Raw genomic sequence first — 22793 nt, 5'->3', positions numbered from 1 at the left:
TGTCCAAGGTGATGCCGAGATACTTGGCTTGTGACGGCTGCTCCAGGGTAACTCCCTCTAGCTGGATTGGAGGGGTATGCATCAGCCTTTTGAAACATGGGTTTATTGTTCAAATTCTACCGTTTGCACCAAGCTGCGAGATTATCAAGATATCCCTGTAGTCCATTACTAGCTTCTACGCGACTTTTGGAATTATAAATGACTGCGATGTCATCAGCATATGTCGCAATAGCCTTAGAGGGAGCTTCCATATGTTGAGAGGTGGGGCTGGGTATATCTGAAGTATACAAGGAAAAGAGCAGCAGACCAAGAACACTGCCCTGCGTCACATTTGCTTTTATTATTTTGCCAGAAACGGCCATTTACACAGCTGCGCCTTGTGGGTATGCAGTGAAATCGTTCAGTAAAATTTTAACTCGTCTGCCTACCTACTGGGCCTGGTACTGGTAGCTGCTCCACCCGCTGCTCCAACGCACGCTCCGTTTGGGTATGCAATGAAATTTTTGATTTTTGTTCGTCTGCCTGTTTTTTTTCACAAATTTCATTTTTTTTTTTTTCAATCTTTTTGTTTTTTTTGTTGAAATCGTACATCGTATCGTATATCGTATCAATTTCTCCAGCTCTTATAATCTATGGCTGTTATCGATGCTGAGGGAAACTATCGATAATTTAAAGTCTGATCGTGAGCGAGTGATGGAAGAACCAACCTACAAGTTTGAAAAATATCTAACGACTTTCCTGATATTGCGAACTGCGAATATAAATACCGTAGGGTGTCGCTTTTCCGATGCTCTGTCTGTTAACAAAACCAATATACTCTTAATACCCGTGTTCAATGAATACAGGATATAACAGAATATAACCAAAGTATTTAAGTATTTATCAAAAATGTATAATATTTGAAAATCTCCAAACTGCGGCATCCTAGACATCGTCGACTACGTCAATTATGACCCGTGCAATTCCGTTTGTCTCTAAAATTAGTTCTACGAATAAGCGCAATATGGTCGAGACGAGGCACTCCGCGAGGGTCAAAAGTTGACTACCAAAATGGCAAAGATTGAATACTCTTAAAGGCATATAGCAGATGCACGGCCGATTTCTATAAATTATCATTATCATCATTTATTGTTGACCGTTTGTTTTTATGGGAGATAAATAACTATATGGTTGATTTGTCGGGAATTGAAAAACTCTGTACTTGATTTTTCAACCGAAAGCTTTGTGATCATGACCCAGGGTGTAAGATTAGGGGCTGGATTATGCACAAACGAACAATTGCATCCAAAGCTCATTTGATATATTTAAATTTTACCAATGTCTTTCAAACTGTTTCGATAATTAAACTGTAAAGCTTGCGTTTTAGGTGTTTTGAAGTTTATTTGATATTTATAGCTTACAACTAGTTTGTAATTTAGCAAGTACACATGTTTACGCGTATATATATTAATATATACATTCATATGCTGATATATATGTATTATATTAGCAGCACCCGGCAGACAGATGCCTGCGGCTTATAGTCCGCCATAACCGTTTCCATTGGCGGCCAGCTTGGTGACATTGCTGAGCCCATGGGCATGCAGCTTGCTATTGGACTCCACACCGCAGGGATGACCTAGAATCTTGGCCTTCTTAAGTGGTGGCTCATTTGTAATGCTGGCAAAGTCAAACTGCAATGAAAAAAGCCCAGATTAGCGACAAAGCCTATAAACATTACAATATTGCGTACCCGTTGCTCCAAAGACAGATGCGATATGGGCGGCAGCCCAATGCAACCGCGCAAGATGTTCTCAATGGCAGCACGCTGGCTGAAGAGCGAGTTGACCACCTGTGATCCGCTGGGCACCAAAGGCGCCTTGGTAAGATAGCTGAGCAACGACAGCACCGGCTTAAAGGGCACCCAAGGGGCCTTCTCTTTCTCAGCGCTGCGTAATTGAATGCGCGCACTAAGCTCAGCCAGAATGACCAAATCCAGTATAAGTGGTGTGGCCAGAAGGGAATCCTCGCACGTATTGTGTATAACCAAAGTGTTGTGGCCGCCCATCATGATCTCGGAGGTGTACTCGTCCATGGCTCGCTTGCTGTCGCCCACATAGGGTACATACTTGATGACCACCACATGATCGGGATGTTCGTTGGGCTTATAAAGCACGCTGTTAGAGGCGACCATGTCGTCAACCACATTGCTCTTGGATATCTATAAAGGTGATTAGGAATAAATTAGCCATTCTGTAGCCAGGTAGACCTAAAACAAACCTCCTTGGAGCGGAACTGCTTAGGAGCAGAGAGATTCTTGCCATCGTTGTTGCCCAGATGGTTGTAGCTGACAATGGAGACTGGCTTAATGCCGGCTCCCACCAAAAAGTCAACCAAAACGGACTTAATCTTTGTCTGGCCCGATTTAAAATCATCGCCGGCAATGAAGACCTGCTTCTCCTCGGCCAGCTCCAGCAGACCGGGCACAAATGTGTTCTGTGGCGATCCGTTAATGTACGTGCACTACGAGAGATCAGAATTCGAGTTAGTTAAGCTTAACATGAACACAGAGGTAATAGCTACTTACGCCTTCGGCTATGCTGGCCATGGCGAAGATGGTTGACGGCGAGATTTCCGACTTGTTGGCCTTAAGAGATGCCTGCAGCTCCTGACTGGTGGTATTCAGACCCGGTTGCACAATGCTGAAGCGTTCCGTATTTGCCGTCCAGAGGATAACGACGGTATCGACGCCGCTACGCTTCTTGAAGTCCCGTATGTCTCGACGCACCTGCTCGTACTGCTCCAGCCTGGTGCCCTTGATGAGATTATCAGCACGATCTAACTGATTGGCAGCAATAAAATCTGGATCGTAGATGGATGGTCGCGGCTTCATGCCCGAAAGATAATCATATAGCTGATCCTGCAGGGCCACATCCAATACCTCGGCACGTCGCATCGCATCGCCCAAGTTATGGCCACTTATGTCCCAGCCATCCAAAATAATATCGGCTGGCTCGACCATTGGCAACAGCTCCTTCATGGGCAAAAACACATCCTTGCCGGTCTCGTCCGAGCCAATGTAGATCGTTGAAGCCTGGGTGATGGAACCATACCAATTGGCCCGCTGCATGCCTTCCTTGCGGCGCCATTGCATCTGCTGGCGGTTCGCCTCCAAGGCGGCCGTCAGCGTCGAGCCGTTGTTGCCGCCCCAGCCGACCAGCATGACACCCAGCTTGGGCACATGACGAGCTGTCCGGATTTTTATCGCCGTTGTCTTCGGGTGCACCTGCAAGTAACAAGTGGCACGATGATATCAGTAATTAATTCCTGGCCTATACCAAGAACTAATCCAAAATAGCATATCTTCTGGCCAGCAACCTTATCGGGCCAATAAGCCAGACGTGGCTTGATTAGGGCAACGTAAAATTGCTAATCAACTTTGGCGAACGCGTGATTTCTATTAACTTCACTTAATGACTAACCCAAGCTGTATGCTCTATAAGAAAACTTGTTGTGCAAGTAAAGCTAAACAAATAAACAACTATATTATATGGTAAGTAAATATGGTTTGTATGTATCAGATACAAAAAATGGTGCATATTATAGAATACTAGTAATATATCACTAAAAATGTTCTAACTACGACTTGTTTTACCCGCCAGCGGATCGGAAAGAGTATTGATTTGTCGGTTTGTTTTTTTTTATTTTTTGACTACACTTTGCACCTGATTCTTGGCAGAGCTGCCGACGTGTGCTCGTTAGCAGCCAAGTGTTTATAAATATGTATGTATGTATAATGTATAACGATAATCGAATAAGTCGTATAAATTATTTATAAACGTGTTGTGCCACACACAACACACTTGTTGTTGTGCATTTGCCGGCCGGCTTATTAATAGACACATTTGAGAATTTCATCACACTGGAAACAAATTAACACAGAACTACGATGGAGCCTCTTTCGAGCCACAGAAAGGAAAAAGTAGCAGTATAGTGAGAAAAACAGGTAAGAGTGCTCTAGTCGAGTGTGCCCGACTAAGAGATACTCTTTACTTTGTGTAGAAACCCCGATTTTGAGGAAATTTTCAAGCCCTATTTATGATGTACATATCAAAGGCCTATAACTGTAACGAAACTTATCGATGTTATTGAAATTAATTTATCGATATGAATTAGAGACAATATCGAAATTAATATGATAAGCTCGGTTTACTTATCGATGATTTCATATAGCTCGTCATAAGATCCGGAGATGTTTTTTTCTGCCTGTTACATATTTTTGCCCAAAACAGTATACCCTCTTTTCCCATGAGAAAAGGGTATAAAAATTAATATTGATAGATTGATTTTATGTGCTAAATGGATTGATTCACTCTTAGAGTTCGGTCTTGTAAGAGCACAAAGCTCTTGTTCTTGCTCTGAGCAGAGAGCCAACCATTAACCGCTCTTGGCCGTATCTGCTGCACTCCCGCCCATAACATTGACCTTGGGCAAGAAGAGTGCAGCAAGTATCTGTTCCTGGTCGCGCTCGGACCCAGCGTGTCGCCGGAGAAGGCGTTCGACCAAAGTTAAACAAAACTTTGTTTTCTTTCGAGCCCGGTTTGTGTATTTATATACTTAGCCGATAAGGTAACATATCAAATCAAGTCCACAATCCAAACACGATAATACTTGGACTTTATTTCATTTAACACTCAAGTGTGTACGGCGCCTGCGCACTGCCGGAGGGCAGTGGGACTGGGAATGGGACTGCGACTGGGAATGGGAATGGGCAGTTATCAACATTCGACTTTGCTCTATCAGCTGTTTTAGAAAATGTGCGAGAATCAATAAATTCAGTCTAGCACCCACACAAATTTCAGACTGTACGATTTGTTTGCCTGTGTCCATCCATGTCAACATTGGCCCATTATCATTCGTTAACAATACCATATTTGTTCATTATATTTATAAGCGTAAAACAGACGGACAGCTGAATCAATGGAAAGTTTTCCGGGATAGCAGGCGCTCAATTTAATTAATGCAAGTGTTTCCATATGTATCCCACAGCCGGAGAGAATTCGAGAACATCTGCGTCTGGGCAATACAATTTTACTTTTTCCGCATACTCTTCTAAAATAATTGTATTGACTTGTTGAAGATCAAACTCGCCCCTTAGGCATAAAGCTGAGAAATAGTTTTATACAAGAGCTTTATTTCTGATTGCTCCGATTAACCGATCTTTGCTTCGCCAGCTTTATAATATCTTCAAACTCAATAACTGCTAAGGTTAGTCAAGATATCTTTAAAGGACAAGTTGAACTTCATTTTGGGCCGATCCGATCTGATATGGGAACTGCCCCTAGCAAAAGGACAGGGCTATATCGACTCGGTATTTGATACTGATCAGGAAAACTTGATGATATATTGAAAGCTTGAAGCCTCTAACCTCAATAGTGCCGAAATCTTTTGTCATACGAACAGAGGCAATATACTCTTTACTTTTCTTTGTGAACGTGAGCAACAAAAAACTTTTGAAAATTTAGTTTCATTCAACTCTTTTCCAATTACATATATTGCCACAGTCCCGCCTCATCCTTCTCAGCTAGTCAATATTTCCCTTAAGCTCTTTAAGTTCTTATGCTTATGCAACTGTTGCATTCTATTTTTGGAAGAGTTCGCTTTGGCTTAAATCAATAACAGGTCTTTCTTTGCGGAATGGAGGTGTGTCCAGGCCGGCAACTCACCTGCAGTGTGCCCGAGGCAGTGCGATTCACATGCGACGTTTGGTATTCGTAGTCCGTCTCAATATATTTATCGTCCACGTGTACCTTGGGCGAGATGACTTCCAGTGTTGAATTTTTGGTTGGCTTCATTTTCGATACGCGTAGTTTTTGTGGAATGTTTATTCGTTTATTTCGCACTTGTTACTTGCTATCGTTCACACTTTTGTTTATAATTTAGCGTGTGGTTTGTTTTGTTACAAGAAATATGCTGCACACTTTTTGCTGTTGCGGACGCGAGTTCTGGTCAAAGGTCTGAGTTTAGGTCTGGTCAAGGCAAGAGTTCGCTGCTTAATGAGCAAAAGAGGGAGATGCGGCCCGCTTTTATTTACCGCAGCGGCGCGGTTTTTTTTTATTTTTTTTTTTTTGTTTCTCTATTGACTCTTAATTCTGACAAGAGAACCGCAATTTGCCGGCTTCATCGCCCACAGAGAGGCACAAGCCAAAGAGAGCCTGCAGAGGGCGAATGCAATTGTATGTGAACCGTAATGTGTGTGTTCTATGTGTATGTGTGTGCCGTAATATGTGTGTTTTATGTGTTTGTGTTTGTATGTGTGTGTGTAAGTCTCAGTTGAAACGAGCAAGTGTTGGTCGCTTTAGATAGCCGCATTAGGGTGTGCAAAGCTTTGGCTAATTAATGCTACAAAATACATGGCTGCTCTCGTCGAGGGTGATCGACTAGAGGATACCTTGACCATGACGGAGCTGCTGTCACAACAATATATACATATGTATATATACATATACATACATATGTAACTATACGTACACGAAAACGCACATACACAGGCTCACAAGCGCGCACGACGCTTGCGGGGCCAAGGAAAAGGCTCCGCATTACGTGAAATGCGTTCCTGAATAACTGTGGTGTTTATAGTCCTATGGTTATAGACTTTTAATAACTTAAATATGGCACCCTTATAGAGGTATAGCTTGAACAATTTGATTATTTTTAGCGAAAAGTATCTAAAAAGCAATATAGATATGAATTCTAACTCTATATAAACTATATGAAAAGCCACATATCAAGTTTTGCTGTATGTAGCTATTATAATCTCAAAGTTATGCTTTAAATACCATTTTTTACGAACTTACTGAAAATAGGTAAATTATGGGTAAATTGGAAAAATTGAAAAATGTGAACCACATTTAAAATTTGTACCCATTTTCAATTTGTTCGGGGCTTAAAAAGATGCAAGCCCAATCAAAATTAACAAAGTTTTCGGTGGTTCGGCTTACAATTCGAACCAATTCACTGATTTTAGGTTATTTCCTGAACCTGACATTCTACATCCATTAGTTAAGGTTATTCTATTGGTTCTAACCTTGGTTTGTCCTATATATTTTTGTGATATAATCCAGGCATTCATTTATTTTGGGTAAAAAATTGCAAACGAACATATTTTCATACAAACTATTCCTAAATATTATTTAAAAATAAATAAATGCTCAACCCAAAACGCGTTGGGGCTGGGTCTACCTCAACAATTTTGAAAAATGTATTTTTAAATGCTATTTCCCTTATTTATTTACAAATTTTTAAAAACAAATGTGATTCGGTTCATAGTCAAGATCAAGTTGGAAATCATGGTTCATATCACAGAGCGAATCATTATAAGCATTAGAATTTGTTTAGATCTGAGAGTTTAATTGTCACATAACAAAGTCAATCATATAATATGACAATACAATACATATTGACCGACTTCCAATAAGGGAAAAACAATCTATAATATTTGGCATAGACCTGTTAACGCTCGAAAAGGGCAGAGCTGCTCAGACGCGCAACTATGTATCAAAACAACCACAAATCGGACAACAAGTGAACATCTAATTATCTTATTTCCGTGACGCTTCTTCCAGCTCGAGAGCGGAGAAGCTCTCCGTCCATGACGATGGGCTGGGCATGGGCCAGACTCATGCTTGTATCTCAATTTCAATCAGAGGCCATGCTAAGTTGTGGAAAATTTGCACGCAAATTTTTTTGTTATGATTTGGTTGCTTTCAAGGTTTCAAATCTTATTGTACTGCGTACATATGTACAAGAAATTTGTTATTATAAAATTTAGCTCGAAGAATTTTCTAGATGCTCAGTTGTTGTGGCTTACTGGAACTTTCCACTGTGTTGCAGTCAATTGAATGCAAGCTGCGCTCAAATTACAATTTGTTTATCAATATTGTAAACGGGTTGGGCCCTGAAGCGAGGCATGGGATTCTTCTGGAAATTGCATAATTGCGTATTGGCTAGCTCCAGCTCTGAAAAGTTTCCATGAAAACTTTTCCATTAGAGCCTGGCTGTAATTCAAATATCTGCTTGTAATTAACCGAATCGAAGACCAGCTTGGATGGAGTCTCAACAGCGGTAACTGATCTCAAAATAAAACTGTCTTTAAACGAGCCAAATATTTTTTAAAATATTTCTTCCAATACGGTTTGGCTTTTTTTTTCTAAATCTGTTGAAAATCGTTATTTGTATTTGATATTTTAAAATTGTTGGGAATATATTAAACTTTAATAAATAAAAATATAAAAACAATAACGAATTAAATTGTTCATTGAATTTCTTTGGGTTCTTAGATGTACAAATTAACAAGATCTCGAAATTGGTTTGAACCGAAAATCGAACTACAGATAATTTAACTTGGGAGGAATAAAGGCGGCAAGGATGCAGTCAGATTTTTTTAGAAAAAACCTAAAGGAATATATAATAATTGGGATACTTGGTTTATTTTAAAGCTTTGGGCATTCAAAAGGAATAAAGATGATTGTGAAGAAAACTTTTTTTTAAATATGTATATACTTTGTACAGATGCCCAACAACTTTGTGATATCTGCCTAAGCTATCATAAGTAGACATATGCCTTGAGTTTGTGGGCGTCTTGCTTCCCTCATGTGCGGCAATATCAATATCGGAAAAATACATATTATGCACATGTTTTAATTTAGCCAAGTCATGCGCCAGTAGAACCCGAAGTGTTTATCAGAGGGTCTCCATTTCCTGCGGCTGGATCTGGTATGCTCTATTGAATAATAAGAGAGCAACAAGTTGTTTTCGAACAAAACACAAATTAGTGTATATTTGTTTATGCATATCGACCTTGTGCTTTCGTACTAAGTATAACCTTTGCTTGGGCTAATAAAATATTATTAATTATAATAAATTACAAAAAGCTGTTGTGGTGCATTTTACAAATGTTTTCAGAAAGCCATCAACTGACATTGTTGTATTAAATTGCACTTTTAAAACTAATATAAAACAATGTTCTTAACTTATTTACGCTAAATATTATGTACAGTTAACGGAATCTTTTTAATAACATTAACAAACGATAATCACAATTTAAGCACACAAATTGCTTGGGCAAAAAAAAAAAATAAAGAGAAATTAGAAACCAAAAAAAAAAGGTGCACGAAACTTACGCAACAAAAAAAAATCAAACTTAACTAAATTTAAACATATCAATAATACTGTGCTGCAATCATTTTAGTTATCCAAAAACTCCCATTCGCTGGATGTGCTGGAATCACCTGATGCAGGTGCTTCCTGCTTTCTAAGAGGATCACCTGCGCATCGAAAATCAGGTAGAAAGCTGTTATACTCCATTTCTAACGATGATATGGACTTTGGTTGAGTTTCTACAAATTTTAAGGGCTCCTTCGATGGACCCGCACAAATACCATCAACAGGTTGTCCGGCACTGTAATCGGGGCTATTGTTCAATATCAGCTTCTTGCACGGCGTTGTCTGCACACTGGCCTCCTCTAGTCTGGAGGGATAGCAGTTGATCAATGGCGCACTGAGCTCAGGCATCTGTGTAGCCCGCAGCTCCTCTGCGCTAACCGGGCCAAGATGCACCTCCGGCAAGTTTAGCTCGACAGCCAACGTTTTCGCCTTTTCCGCTATGGTCTTTTGCAACGTTGTAGGAGTCATTGCATCGGGCAGGTGCTGTATAAAAGCGGCTCTGATATCCACAGGTGAGACCAGACCGTTGCTGCAATAAGAAGATTATACTAAATATTAAAACAATTTTAATTAACAGACTTGACTACAATAAAAATATACAAGTTTTCGCAATTGGCAAGTACGAAGGAATCTTTACTTACTTTTCCATTTGACAGTAACTGGCGTCCATCAGAGTAGCTGCATTGGTCAGAGGCAAGTTGCGCTCGTGCGTCTCCTGTCCGATCTCAACAATACCCCCGGTACCAGAGCTCTGCTTGCCAACCGATATTTTGCGCTTCTTATGCGTTAATGTGCCGCTGGTGTGCACAATTGACTGCTCAAAGTCCATTTCACCAATGCGCCGAAAGATTTCTAAGCGACGATTTTGTTGCGCCAACGGTGACTCCACGGCCAGCTCAATGGGAACATTCAAATCAAGCTTTTCTATCGATGGTAACTCAAAGCACTCCTCGGCGCTGGTTATCGTAGCCTCCGGCTCTATCGGGGACTCTAGCTCCAGTTTGGAATATAGTGATGCTCCCAACATGGGCAGCGGAGGCGGTAGCAGGGGATTAAAAATAACCTTAGTTGTTTTATTGGGACGCTCGGGTAAAGGTGCCAGACGCAGCAGCGAACGCTCTCCTTCGAGCACAAATATCTCCTTGCCGCAAACACAAAAATCTATGATTTTACGAAAACCGCGTGCCACTGCCTCAACCTTAAGGCGCTCCAGATTCAGAATGTATAAAGTAGCATCATCATGGGTAACAACTAGTGAATCCTGTCCATCGTACAATTCTAACTCGCGAAAGTTTTTGCTGGCTACATATGTATCACTGCTGCTGGAGAGAGCGCTTGTTCCAGTTGATGTTTGGCTGCTTTGCTTTGGATTCAGTAGTGGTATCTCCCAAGTGGGACTGCGCAACACAGCTTCGTTGAAGATTATAGTCTTAGATACATTGCCAATAGCATCGGCAGTCCAAAAGCGCAGACCCGGTCGTCCGCAAATGATATGTGGCAAGTTATCCTTTGCTGTTTGCTTGAGGAATACGCCGCCGCAGTCGATCAGCTGCTTTCGATCCTTCTTACCCACTTGGGTGATTTGCCACACCTGGGTCTTAGCATCGCGCCGGCAAACTATGCAGCGATAAAGCGTTGCCACGAGCAAATAACTCTGATGCACACTCAGCTGTACAATCTCATAAGCTTCGCTTAGTATTTCCAGCGATTTGCTCAGGTGCTGTGGCCCAGATTTAAGGAATAAATTAAACTCCAGTTCATAGAATAACGACTGTTCTCTACGTACCGCTTGATAGTCGAATTCGGTGAGCACAACAACGCCCTGTCGATCACCCGAGTATAACTTCATGCCATTCTTGGACCACTCACAGCAGCTGACCACGCAGCGATGCAAGTCACGTATGGTGTAGCGTTCGATGGGTTTGCTTCGGGTGCATGGTGCTACCAGATCCAGGTCCGGCGGTAACTCTTTTTGTATTTGAAAAACGCTTACCTGGCCATTGGCACTGCCAGCTGCCACCATATATTCCACTGAACTAACTATCTTAACGCATGTTATGCGTGTGGAAACCTTCGCCATTATCATTGTTGTGGTTTTTGGAAGGGGAAGCACACAAAACATAATGGGTAAATAGCACGCAATGTCTCATGTGAGTCATGGTCATTCATATTCTTACCTCAGCCTTGAGTTTCTGCATTTCCCCCGAACGACGATTATACCAAAAGACAATGCCCGCATCACTGCCCAGTGCCAGGAAATCTTCAACGGCATCGACGCAAGTTACGTTCAGATTTGACGGGAAGAAACCGCGCCGGGCTGCTGGAATAAGCTCCATTATCTCTGTAAGCGGCGCCCATTCACGTAGGCAAAATTCATTGCAGCTAGCCATAATGGCTGAATTAATGTTATTATAGAAATTATATTAAAAATGTCCTTCCTCTTCCAGCCACTGTTCACAACAACTATTTACACTCAGTTTGTTTATATTCGATATATTTTGACAGCTTAATATTAAGTTCCTGAGTTGCCACATTTTCAAATTATTATCGAGTGAGTATTGAATATACAGAAAAACATTGATTGGAATGATGTGTGAAATCCAATTTCATATTATTTTCTGCGCGTATTCCAGCATATGCTTAAAAGCTTGTTTCAAAAAAAAACTCTATAAAATCGATTGCTAAGCATATCGTTTCACAAAATATCGCGCTTTGTGATTATATCGAAATCATTATATATCGCCAGCAATCGATTATTTATCAAAAGTAAAGAAAAAATAATTGATAATAACATTACTTTATTTTAAATAATAGTAGATTACATAGGTATCGTGCGCAAAAAAATAATATAATTTCATCTAATTTTATCTAAACACAAAAGAGTAAATTAGTAAGCATCTAGCTAAGTAGAAATAGGTACATACGGGACACAGGTAAGTGGATAATCAATGTTCATACTTCGGACCAAAGTTCATGAAATAATAGTTAATCAGTCTACAGCAAAATGGGCGACAACAACAATCTGCGAAGCGCAGTTATAAACGAGTCGCCTATGCTGGCCACCCCATACGGCAACGTGAGGTCACTTGCAGCCCCACCACCCATTCCACAGTCTCCCTTGCAGCAGAGCTCATATGGTTACGGAGGAGGCTACGGCAACGTTGGGGGCTATGGACTCGGCTTAGGCGGTTACAATACAGGAGGCTATAATGCTGGCGGATTCGGCTACGGTGGTTTCGGTATGGGTGGCATGGGTAACTATGGTGGCGGCTATGGGGCGTACAACAGATTTGGTGGCATGAATGCCAACGATCCTGAGCAGCGTTTTATACAAATGGCCGAGGCAAGCTCACGTCCCGCATTCCAAAGCATCGAATCACTGGTATCGGCTATTGGGAACATTGCTTCCATGTTGGACTCTACGTTCTTTGCGTTGACAAGCTCGTTTCGTGCCATTCTTGGCGTGGCTGCAAATTTTGGACGCCTGCGCAGTGTTTTTGCCCAGTTCTGGACATCGTTTGCTATCTTCCGCGGTCTAAAATGGATTTACAGAAAGTAAGTGTATTGCAGTTCGCCTGATAGATTAAAATTAATGATATATTTTGACATTTAGAATACTGTTTTGGCTACGCCTTTCGAATTTGGATCCTTCGTCGACAGCTTTTAAAAAAGCTTTCGCCGAAGCGCTCAATGATAATAATGTACAGAATGGCAGTGCGCCAAATATACCCCGAAAGGGCACGTCCCCGTGGCCAGTGTTGGCTTTCATTAGTTTCATCTTTACCGCACCATATCTGATCATGAAGTTGCTGGGCACTGTGACGAATACGGCGCAAGAGGAAGGTATGGACATTGCACACTCCGTTTATCTAATCTCAGCACTTTGCTCTGAACCAGCTCATCCAGATAAAGCTGGGCAATGGCTTTGATAAGCACGCGAATTCGAGTTGTTATTAATATCACCCGTAATTTTTATTCTGCAATCCAAACAGCCCGCAATCCCTCCAAGTGGACAGCCCCGATACAGACGCAGGCCGTGTATGATTTTCAGGCGCGCAACGAAAGCGAATTGACATTGCGTGCCGGTCAGTCCGTCCAGGTGGCTCCCCGTGAGATTCAACAGACCCTCCAACTGTTGAATTCTGGCTGGGCCCTGGCTTCAACAAATGGCCAGAGCTCGGGCTTAATACCAATCAATTATGTGAAATCACCGCAGCAAATGCGCCAAGAGCGACAGGAACCAGTTAAGCCACTGCAACCGCAGCCCGAGCTGATGAATCTGTCTGCAAATGCATTCCCCACCCTGCCCATTGATCAACAAATGAACTACGAATTTAATTTAGCTGCTCAGCAGCAGCAACCGCTTGGTCCACCATCCACGACAGGGACAGCGTTCGATCAAGGATTTGCTTGAAAAGAGTAAAAGCCTTCAACACTTAGCTTTAAGCCAATTAAATTTGTGTTCTAGATTCCATCTGAACAATAATGAGGTCACCTTCGAGCTGTTATTTTGTCGGGTTATTTATATCAAAATTCCTGCTCTTCATTACCCAGTTATTGAACAGCATTTCTCTACACAGATCCTTAAACAGTGGTATTTTTTAAACACAATATATATAAACCTAAGAAATAACGAAAGAATAAATACATAAATAATTAATATCTTAAAAAACCTGGTTATAATATAATTCACCTGGAACTCAATTCCCTCTCAAAGTGGATAAAAAGTTTTGTTTTTAATCATATATTACAATATGTATTGAGTTTATTACCTATGTTTGCTTTTTTTCTTATTTTTTTTTTTGTTTATGCATTTTGTATTTGCTCTTTGTCGATTTCTCATTTTCAAAATGAAATATTATAAATTTATTACACAACTACGGCTCGACTCTTAAATATACATATTTCACTTTCTACTAATTTGTATGCATTTGTATTCATTTGAAGTTAAATATAAATTCTAGAAATTTATATCGATGCATTAATAGTTGTTATAACTAATTAGGTAGATTGATTATTTGCATTTGCTTTTAATGTATATGTATTATATAGCTTTATATATATATATATATATATATATATGCATATGTTTGTATTTATAAACATATTTGTATTTTATTTTTAGCTGAACGGTTCTTGAGAAATTTAGAAAATATGTAACAGCTGTCTTAAAATGTTAATGTGAGGCAAATAAACATATTTCATATGCTTTTGTCTACAGTTTGCACTGCAATTTGTAGCTCTAAAAATATTTTCATTATATTTAATTGCTGTCATTTCAAGTTTTGGTGTACAATAGTTTTAAAAGTTGCTCTACAACAATTGAAGATGAACTTTTAAAAACCCTTTTCGCTTGCTGCTTAACAATTTCTTTAAGCAGCAATTATTTAACAACTAAAAGAAGACTGCAATTTTTTTTGTATATTTTCACTAAAATACATTTTTTTTGTTTTTGTGTTTTTGCTTAAGAACATTAATTTAAAAGTTTTGCGCTTAAAAATAAACTTCAAAAATACAAATACAAACTGAACGCCAAGTAATATTTATAATTATTAAATGTTTCTTTCTTTTTAACTTATTTATAGTTTAATCAAGTCTCATTGAGAAATAAACGAAATCAAAGCTGTTTAATGCTTCTGTATATGTAAAGAAAGACAAATGTGAGAAATGGGCAGCCTAATCGAACGGGCGTGGCAATCCCAACAAAGCGTTAATAAACGTAAAACTAAATGTATCCTCTGCATAGCCGCTGCTAACATCGCCAGCATCCGCAGTGGAACCCATCGCCCAGGACACGTCCGCGTCATCGTCAGCTCAATCGATGTCATCCTCTTGCTCATCATCGTCTAGCTCCAACTTGTACTCGACATCGGTGGTATGCTGTGCAAAGCTTTGAGACTCATTGGGTATTTCGAGGTACGAATTGAACTCGTCATCCGAATCGTACATCGGATCCCCCATTTTACCAGTGCCATAAGCTGTATACAAATTATACTCTATTATTTATTTCATTGCACAATGGCCAATTGTCTACAGTTTAATGCATACCTTCCACATATTTGGATAGATTTGGTGGGACCCAACCCTTAACACGTTCTATATTCTCCCCCGTGCAATCACCTTTATCCAAACCTGCCAAATGACACAAAGTTATCCAATATTCTTTGACAGAAGCCAATGGAGGTTGTCACTTACCCACTAGGAGGCCCATGCGTTTCAACACCTCGATGTCATCGTGCATTTCGAATGTGTTGTCGAACTTAAATATGTATTCGGATCTGTGGAGGAGTCGGACATGAAATGAGTATTAATTAAGGCAATAAACCAAATCTTGAAGAGACATACTTGTCGTTGGTTACACTGCAATTTATCTTTGTCGATTTGTGCGTATTCACAATGATGAACGGCAGCTGAATGGATGAGTTTGGCGATGGCACCATGCCCTGGCTTTCTGCCCGTTTGTTGCGCTCGACAAGACCCTTGAATGCCACGTGCTGCATGATTAATTCACGCAACGTTTCATTTTTTTGCTTTATTCGTTCACGGCACAAATTGTTCTGTTCCTCTAAGGCCAGAAATTGCTAAAAAAAAAATAATCAAAACGAATATCAGTTAATACAATGCTTAACACCACATATTCATTATTATATATTATTAACTATACCTCAGCCGAGTTGGCGGGCAACCCAATCCAACGTATCTCCTTTTTATCCTTAGATATAACATTGATTGCCATCAGTACGTTAAGCGCATCGTAGACACGACGCCGGATATTCTTTTGATCACAGTTATTATCATATGAATTGTTCTTCATTTCTTCATTAACCAAGTCGTCAGCCACCTCATTGTATGTGGTCTTGCCCTTTTCCTGCACCTTCTCGCACACCTTCATCGAGAAGTGACGCAGTCCCTTGCCAGCCTTGTCAGGCTTTCGTTTCCTTTGCACTGACGATGAGGAGGCGGGCATTGTGTGCATTGAACTGCTCTGTATGGCGTGCCTAAAAGAAAAGAGCACAAAAGGTATCAATACAATGTATTTAGAATATGTCGATTTGCCAATTGACTTACAATTTCGATTTCAATTTCATGGCGTTATTTGGCGTATATTTGACATATCGCTCGTTCTTTATCTATAAAATATAATGTGGTACACATTATTCTTATTCTTGTCATGGAGAAACGGGAGCACGGCGTGAACGTTGTTTACTTACCACTTCGTGAATGCTGCCTCCCACACCGCTGCCTTTTTGCGCTGACACAGGTGTATATGAAGTATCTGTTTTTTAACGATTGAAAAGAGAATAAAAGTTATTATTTAATAATCGCAAATGTTAAAAGTTGATTTTGTCGCCTTACTTTCGGTTTTTGGAATAGTAATACAACTATCTTGAAGACGAATGAATTGTCCCTGATTCGTTGTGCTCTGCAAGCAAGCAAGACCAATTAAGTACATTAATTACACCTGTGTTTGATCAATTGATCTTACCATTTGACTTAAGGCGCCCACTCGCCCCACATTGCCGATGCCGCCACTGCCTCCGTTGCGTGACGAGCTGCTAGGAAAGACCAAAATCGACTTTGAATTGTCCATGGAGTGCGTTTGCTTCACTTGCACTGGCTTCAACATTTTGGCAATTTGTCCTGTAATGTGAATACCTTATCAAGCAATGCACATTAAAGATTTACTTATTATGAAATAATATAAAAATCGTTTATAACTCTGTGCGTCTCTCTCTTAATATGAAGTAATGTGATAATCAGTTTGTAAATAGAAACACGTGCTAAGTGAACCGTATGCCAATTAAATGTGTAAGAGCATATTCAACTTGTGTAAATATCTGTAACGGAGTCTATCGATAAGTTCATGTCATCGAACTGATGTCGATAAGTGCAGATATTGATATATATTCCATCCCCCCTGCTCGACTCAAAATTGTGGCTTTGACTGTGGGATTGACTACTATTAACATTTTCTTTTGACCGGTAGATCTGCTCCTAAAGAGAGATGCCTTTTCTATATTTTTAGATTAGAGTAAATGGTCACTTTTCTTTTAACTTGTAAACTAGACTGTCACATGAAAATGCAGGATTTAATACGCACTTTTTACAACCTCGAAAGTTCAACGGGCTGCTTCGTAAAATGCATATGTATATAATGTCAGTCTACATACATAAATATGTTTTTAAACGCATGCACCTCCATTTCTGTCGTTCTTTGCAATTTTATATACTGCGAATGTAGAGAATGAAAGCGAAGTGCAAAAACCAATATCAACACAGCAAAAGGCGACAATGTCAACCACACAACAACAACAGCAACAGCAACATCCACGAGTGTAATGTATAGAGTAGAGAACAAATGAAAACGAAAGAATTCTCACTTCATGACGTGGGGTGGCGGGGATGGACAAAATGCGCTCGTCTGGCAAGGATATACACAGCAGCACACAGCCCAACTCACAACAAGAGCAGTAAACCGACATACACACATGTATGCGTGTATGAAGCACGTGATCACATATATATATATATATGCACATACACACAACTAAACCCATATTGATATGTATGTGTCGTGATCGTGCTGTTTGCACAGCCCTGGATATTTATAGCCGACTTTTCTTTTAACAATTTACATCTGGATCTGTCAGTTATGTTAATTATTCACCTGCTGCGATAACATTTACATAATGTTAATACTAACGAAAGACGAGCACAAAAAACATACAAATAAACATGCATGTCAAAAATTTAAACATATTTATGAATCAACATCAAAACCACATGAAGGGCCCAAACTATAAATACCAATCTGCACACACACAACTATACATGAGTCACAGCTTAACTGCTGACAACCATCGGTCTTCAACAGCAGCAGCCTTGCAGTAGGCCGGTTAGCCGGCGTGCGGTCGACGCTGTTCACTCATTCATACAAACAGCACATGCGCTCACATATACACGCGCCCACACACACACACACTTACAGATGTACGTAAGATGGTCAACAGAGCGGCAATAACAACAATTATTGCTGCCGGCGTCAACGCCGCGACGTTGCTGCGCAGTCGCTGCTACACATGTTTGGTGTTTGCCCATTTTGGGCTTTAACTATTTTCCTATCTACACGTACATATATGTAGATGTTTGATTATATGGGTGTTCAACTTGAATGTGAAAACGTATTTGTGTTGACTGCTTTTTGTAACACAAAGCAGAATGTCACGCAGTTTTATTAATTTTGTTTCACCTGCAATACGCATACAAATACGCCATCTGCCTATTTTTATTTATAATTATCAACTTTAGGATTCATTACGTTAAGGAATTAAAAAAAAACACTCGCAGGAAGCTTTGACGACAGCGCTGCCGGCAGCTGCTGCGCTGCTATCAGCTGTTCGAGCTGAAAAAAACCCGAAGAAGTATCTTGTATATCTTGTAGTTGTTGTCAGCGAATAGGGTATAGAATGTATTTGAGTGTGTTTGACTGAGCGCCAACTGGGCGAAGCGCGGTTGTCGTTGCTGCCCGGCAATGAACACATGCACACGTATATTCATATACAGCTTGACATACATACATATATGTGTGAGCTTGCACATACATTTGTATGTGTGTATGTATATTGGCAGCAGCAGACAAAACCAACCGATTTTTACTTGATTTTATTTTTTATTATTTGTTTTTTTTTTGACGTGTTGCCGTGCAGTTATAGTAGTAGTAGTAGTAGTTGTTGCTGTTGCTCTTGCTGTTGGCTTGCCTCGCCGCGGTGCGGCGTTGTGTATGCGCTTAAAGCGTATTAAGCGATAAATATTGTATGTAAAAGGAAACCGAAAAAGAAAAAGATGGCGTTTACGCGCCAGTGTGCGAGCATGCAAGTTAGTAGTAGCTCCCCCGCTACTACTATTGTGAATACGCAAGTCTCTGCAATTGTATTCGTGTGTGTGCGTACAAGTACATCAGAACATATGTACATTTGTATGTTTCGCATTCATTAAAACAAAATTAGGCTTTAACACGGTAAATTTATAACAGACAATGTAGTGGGAGCAGTTGTAAATTAAACGCAGCAAATGGTCAACAGGCCAATAATGTATTTAACCACTAAACCGCTTAGCCATGCTTACCGTGCTCATCCTGAAAGAAATAGTTGACTTCATCCGTCTTCACCGCGCCACTCGTTTGATTTGCAGCCGAGGAATGCGCCATTTTCAGGTGTAGGTAGAGACAGGTGTAGTGACGTCGGTATTCCTGCTGTTTGGTGCCCAGCACCCTTAACTGCTGAAATGCTGTCGCTGATTACCTGCGGCAACGACTATCTCGTACTTGCACTTCTTCAGGGCGACCGTTCACCAACACGCCGCCAAAAGATATCAATACAAGCAGAACAGAAGCAAGTAGCCGCAACGTGTATGTGAGAGCCTGAGTGTATGCAAGTGAATGTGTGTTTGTGTGGCGCGGCCAGCGATGAAATCCGTATTTTTTAGGTGCACAATTGTAACACGTGTATTAAATATTCTTTGCACAACACTTCACAGATGTTCTAATATTTGGGCGTAATTGCCTTCACCGTGGCACACTTCAGAGCGATTATTTTGATATCAGCAAGTGAAAATTTGGTTGTCGCTCGAGTCAAAATGGCGAGCGCATTTTTTGTTTCCAGCAGCAGCAGCGCATTTTTTTTCTTGTCACATACAAAATGGTTTCAATGCGGGTTTTCAAAGGCGTTTTTCGGACACTTCGAGTGTTTCGATTTTTGAGCACTTTTTTGCAAAAGGATCGACAGATTGTGATGTTTCTTGTGCACTATTTAGAATTAAATTATATTTCGTTTATATAGCAGCGCGATACGCACAAAATTTCCATCAAGTCGTTGCTTTTTCAACGACGACGACAACGACTACGAAAACGACCAACGTGCGAGTGCGAGCGAAATGGCAGACACCGCGTTAAACAGCTGATTGGCTCGGCGCGCCAAATTTACGCATCAATCGAACTCAGTGCTGTGTAACGTACGTCAGGATAGCGGCACTCATACAATACGATATATAAAAATTAGCTACTTTTTCGTTTTATTTATTGCATTACAATCTATTACAATGCTCACATGTACTCAATCGCCGGCAGCATGCTGCTCATATAAGGAACAATAGCTCAAAGTGTCTATGCTGACAAGATATCCTATATCATTAAATCCCCCAATTATATTGATAATAACACTAAAAATTTGTTGATTCGTTCAACCTTTTTATTTATAATATTGATAAATGTAAAGTGTAAACTATCGCATATATTTGTTAAAATTGTTTATTTTTTAACGTTATACAACACTTTGTGTAAAATGTAAACAATGTTGTTATCGCTTACAATCGACAACAATTTTCTGGCCATCCTAACATTTTTATCGCTGCTGCTTTTGCATATCGATAGTTTCTTGAACCCAAACTAGGAATGTTGTTTCAGTTTCAGGTATGTAAAGCATTTCTAGTTTTACAAATATGATGAAAAAAGTGCTTATTTAAATAAATTAAATATTAATAACACATGTAAGCGATCCAAACAAAGAAGACAAGAATTATATGAACCTAAGAACTAAATGAACGATAGTATGTTCATTGAATCCAGTCGTACAAATGAACTTGTTCCGAACTATTTCACGCAACTCTGCAAACGCACGGCTGATTTTGCCAAATAGTATCATAAACATATTATTGATATGATAAAATGACAAAACATCAATTTCGTTATACATTAAGTGAAAAGTTAAAATCTACATAATAACAATTACTGCTCTCAAATCATAAGCCAATCATAAATCCACCAAAGCTCACTGCCACCTGAGATCAGTGGAACACGACTAGACAACAACAAAATGGTCGATCCGCTTTGTAATTACAATGTACTGGAGGCAATATTTTCATATTTAGATCTTAACGATTTGAATCGATGTTCGCAAGTTTGCAAAAGCTGGTATCACTTCCTAAACGACGAGAACAGCGATGTTTGGCGTTGGCACTGCCTGCGCAAGCTGCCCAAAGAGGCAGTCAAATCCGACCTGCTGGCCTCCGTCACCACATACAAGACAAAGCTGCGGGCGTACCTTCATGCCTGGAGTCCCAACGATTGCTCACGGAACGTCTACATAAAGCCAAATGGATTTACACTCCATCGGTGGGTAATTGATGTTGTCTGTTTATATCCCTTCTTAATCTTTTTTATTGTAGCAATCCGGTAGCACAAAGTACGGATGCAGCACGAGCTAAAATAGGTTTCCGCCAAGGTCGTCATGCGTGGGAAGTTATCTGGGAGGGACCATTGGGAACAGTTGCCGTAATTGGCATATCCACAAAGGAAGCAGCTCTGCAGTGCCATGGCTATGTGGCGCTACTTGGCTCCGATGATCAAAGCTGGGGCTGGAACCTGGTCGAGAATCATCTCTTACACAATGGTGATATGCAGGGCAATTACCCGCTGTTAAACAATGCACCCAAATATCAGGTTGGCGAACGTATTCGCGTTATACTCGACTGCGATGATAATACTCTATCATTTGAGAAAAATTATGAGTTTCTGGGAGTAGCGTTCAGGGGTGAGTTATGCATTAAATGTAAATGTGTAATATTTTTTTTAAAGAGACAAATAAAACTCTGATTATATTGTAGGTCTGCCAGATAAAAAGCTTTATCCCACGGTATCGGCTGTTTATGGCAACACTGAGGTGTCAATGGTCTACTTGGGAACACCGTTGGACGGATAACTATGAGATAACTGATGAAGCCTTACTGCCCTAAAATTTGTAAAATAAATGCAGCTAGTATATATGTATATTCGTTTAGATTTCATTCTGCTTATGTCTAGTTTTATTAAAATAAGAATAGTATAAAGTTAAAAACTATCAACCTTAATTTTATTTTTTTAAACAGCATTGGCAGCAATGGCTTTCGGCTAGGACAATACTCCGTCTATAGACTAGCTTGGGATTCTAAACTTGATCCGTATTGTTCTATCTAAACTCATCTACCGAGAATTGCAATTATGTCTTATTTTTAGATTTTTTTGTACAAATATACATGCATTTGTTGATTTTAGAGTACGCCAAAGTTAAAATCACTTCTATTCGTTCTGTATACCAACTAAGTTTAATTGTACAAACCAAATAAATAAGTAGTTGTAATTTCATACAATGAAAGGCTTAAAATCCTATTTTTTATTAAAATTAGGAAAAAAAAACTGCATCTTTTATAAAATTCTCCCTATTTTACTGGAAAAAGGCTCAAACAAGAAGTCGGAATATCTATGCTCTAGATTAGTCCTTGTATTAAAGTCCTTATTTAACGAGGGACCCAAAATTCATTATATGTATATTTCATAAATCCATATAATATATGTATATAAAAGCTTTATTTACATGCTCTTACTAGGATAAGCACATAGCATATTGTGTGTTTGTGTTGTATAAGACATTTGGTAGAAAGGCCAGCAAGGACTCCGTGGCGCAACGGTAGCGCGTCTGACTCCAGATCAGAAGGTTGCGTGTTCGATTCACGTCGGGGTCACATTAGGATGGACTTTTGCATCCTTATTTATAAAA

General features: G+C 39.9%; 5 protein-coding genes and 1 non-coding gene across 9 annotated transcripts; 3 read left to right on the top strand and 3 right to left on the bottom strand.

The window, feature by feature from the left end:
* Window positions 1-1355: 1355 nt before the first annotated feature.
* Inos (Inositol-3-phosphate synthase) lies at window positions 1356-6031 on the bottom strand. The gene is made up of 5 exons (XM_064695818.1): window positions 5706-6031; window positions 2567-3265; window positions 2260-2502; window positions 1733-2200; window positions 1356-1673 (listed from the first exon to the last, which is right to left on the bottom strand). Exons 1-5 carry the CDS (start codon window positions 5832-5834, stop codon window positions 1518-1520), a joined length of 1695 nt encoding a protein of 564 aa, XP_064551888.1. The 5' UTR covers window positions 5835-6031; the 3' UTR covers window positions 1356-1517.
* Window positions 6032-8831: 2800 nt separating this feature from the next.
* LOC135437821 (WD repeat-containing protein CG11141) lies at window positions 8832-11682 on the bottom strand. The gene is made up of 4 exons (XM_064695891.1): window positions 11382-11682; window positions 10991-11275; window positions 9846-10924; window positions 8832-9733 (listed from the first exon to the last, which is right to left on the bottom strand). The coding sequence occupies exons 1-4, from the start codon at window positions 11592-11594 to the stop codon at window positions 9226-9228; spliced, it is 2085 nt and encodes a 694-aa protein (XP_064551961.1). The 5' UTR covers window positions 11595-11682; the 3' UTR covers window positions 8832-9225.
* Window positions 11683-11985: 303 nt separating this feature from the next.
* On the bottom strand, window positions 11986-20124 carry Dp (transcription factor Dp). 2 transcript variants are annotated; one of them, XR_010437734.1, is made up of 11 exons: window positions 19330-20124; window positions 16691-16860; window positions 16561-16627; window positions 16416-16480; window positions 16273-16334; window positions 15869-16202; window positions 15550-15785; window positions 15400-15482; window positions 15253-15336; window positions 12129-15182; window positions 11986-12072 (listed from the first exon to the last, which is right to left on the bottom strand). XR_010437734.1 is itself a non-coding variant. In XM_064695742.1 (10 exons), exons 1-10 carry the CDS (start codon window positions 19409-19411, stop codon window positions 15019-15021), a joined length of 1332 nt encoding a protein of 443 aa, XP_064551812.1. In that variant the 5' UTR covers window positions 19412-20122; the 3' UTR covers window positions 14731-15018. The 2 variants fall into 2 exon arrangements, 1 of the variants encoding a protein (XP_064551812.1); XM_064695742.1 differs by lacking the exon at window positions 11986-12072 and having other exon boundaries at window positions 14731-15182; window positions 16691-16845; window positions 19330-20122.
* Pex13 (peroxin 13) lies at window positions 12209-13876 on the top strand. Its single transcript, XM_064695743.1, has 3 exons — window positions 12209-12759; window positions 12818-13047; window positions 13197-13876. Exons 1-3 carry the CDS (start codon window positions 12209-12211, stop codon window positions 13616-13618), a joined length of 1203 nt encoding a protein of 400 aa, XP_064551813.1. The 3' UTR covers window positions 13619-13876.
* A 724-nt stretch (window positions 20125-20848) lies between the features above and the next one.
* On the top strand, window positions 20849-22400 carry Fsn (F-box synaptic protein). Of its 3 annotated transcripts, none has more exons than XR_010437767.1 (4): window positions 20849-21373; window positions 21427-21791; window positions 21865-22024; window positions 22126-22400. XR_010437767.1 is itself a non-coding variant. In XM_064695960.1 (4 exons), the coding sequence occupies exons 1-3, from the start codon at window positions 21075-21077 to the stop codon at window positions 21957-21959; spliced, it is 759 nt and encodes a 252-aa protein (XP_064552030.1). In that variant the 5' UTR covers window positions 20849-21074; the 3' UTR covers window positions 21960-21998; window positions 22126-22400. The 3 variants fall into 3 exon arrangements, 2 of the variants coding, with proteins under 2 accessions (XP_064552030.1, XP_064552029.1); XM_064695960.1 differs by having other exon boundaries at window positions 21865-21998; XM_064695959.1 differs by having other exon boundaries at window positions 21865-22400.
* A 286-nt stretch (window positions 22401-22686) lies between these two features.
* Window positions 22687-22758, top strand: TRNAW-CCA (transfer RNA tryptophan (anticodon CCA)). The gene has a single exon. It is a non-coding gene; the product is annotated as a tRNA-Trp (tRNA).
* Window positions 22759-22793: the final 35 nt, after the last annotated feature.

Source organism: Drosophila montana, unplaced genomic scaffold, assembly GCF_035044405.1.
Source record: "Drosophila montana isolate Dmon_TW-CO22-7 unplaced genomic scaffold, ASM3504440v1 contig_3833_1, whole genome shotgun sequence".
Classification (NCBI taxonomy): Eukaryota; Metazoa; Arthropoda; class Insecta; order Diptera; family Drosophilidae; genus Drosophila; species Drosophila montana.
This window is presented reverse-complemented; position numbering and strand designations above follow the sequence as displayed.

Excerpts from the sequence above, each read along its gene's own strand:
- Inos (XM_064695818.1), bottom strand. The coding sequence starts at position 5,834 with ATGAAGCCAACCAAAAATTCAACACTGGAAGTCATCTCGCCCAAGGTA. Across the intron at positions 2,201-2,259 it reads AGCAGTTCCGCTCCAAGGAG|ATATCCAAGAGCAATGTGGT; the intron begins GTTTGTTTTAGG and ends TCACCTTTATAG. Across the intron at positions 1,674-1,732 it reads ATCTGTCTTTGGAGCAACGG|TTTGACTTTGCCAGCATTAC; the intron begins GTACGCAATATT and ends TTTTCATTGCAG.
- LOC135437821 (XM_064695891.1), bottom strand. The coding sequence starts at position 11,594 with ATGGCTAGCTGCAATGAATTTTGCCTACGTGAATGGGCGCCGCTTACA. Across the intron at positions 11,276-11,381 it reads TGCAGAAACTCAAGGCTGAG|GTTTCCACACGCATAACATG; the intron begins GTAAGAATATGA and ends ATAATGGCGAAG. Across the intron at positions 10,925-10,990 it reads CCGAATTCGACTATCAAGCG|CACCTGAGCAAATCGCTGGA; the intron begins GTACGTAGAGAA and ends TCTGGGCCACAG.
- Pex13 (XM_064695743.1), top strand. The coding sequence starts at position 12,209 with ATGGGCGACAACAACAATCTGCGAAGCGCAGTTATAAACGAGTCGCCT. Across the intron at positions 12,760-12,817 it reads CTAAAATGGATTTACAGAAA|AATACTGTTTTGGCTACGCC; the intron begins GTAAGTGTATTG and ends TTTGACATTTAG. Across the intron at positions 13,048-13,196 it reads GAATACGGCGCAAGAGGAAG|CCCGCAATCCCTCCAAGTGG; the intron begins GTATGGACATTG and ends CAATCCAAACAG.
- Dp (XM_064695742.1), bottom strand. The coding sequence starts at position 19,411 with ATGGCGCATTCCTCGGCTGCAAATCAAACGAGTGGCGCGGTGAAGACG. Across the intron at positions 16,846-19,329 it reads TTTCTTTCAGGATGAGCACG|GACAAATTGCCAAAATGTTG; the intron begins GTAAGCATGGCT and ends TTCACATTACAG. Across the intron at positions 16,481-16,560 it reads TACTATTCCAAAAACCGAAA|ATACTTCATATACACCTGTG; the intron begins GTAAGGCGACAA and ends GTTAAAAAACAG.
- Fsn (XM_064695960.1), top strand. The coding sequence starts at position 21,075 with ATGGTCGATCCGCTTTGTAATTACAATGTACTGGAGGCAATATTTTCA. Across the intron at positions 21,374-21,426 it reads AATGGATTTACACTCCATCG|CAATCCGGTAGCACAAAGTA; the intron begins GTGGGTAATTGA and ends TTTTTATTGTAG. Across the intron at positions 21,792-21,864 it reads TCTGGGAGTAGCGTTCAGGG|GTCTGCCAGATAAAAAGCTT; the intron begins GTGAGTTATGCA and ends ATTATATTGTAG.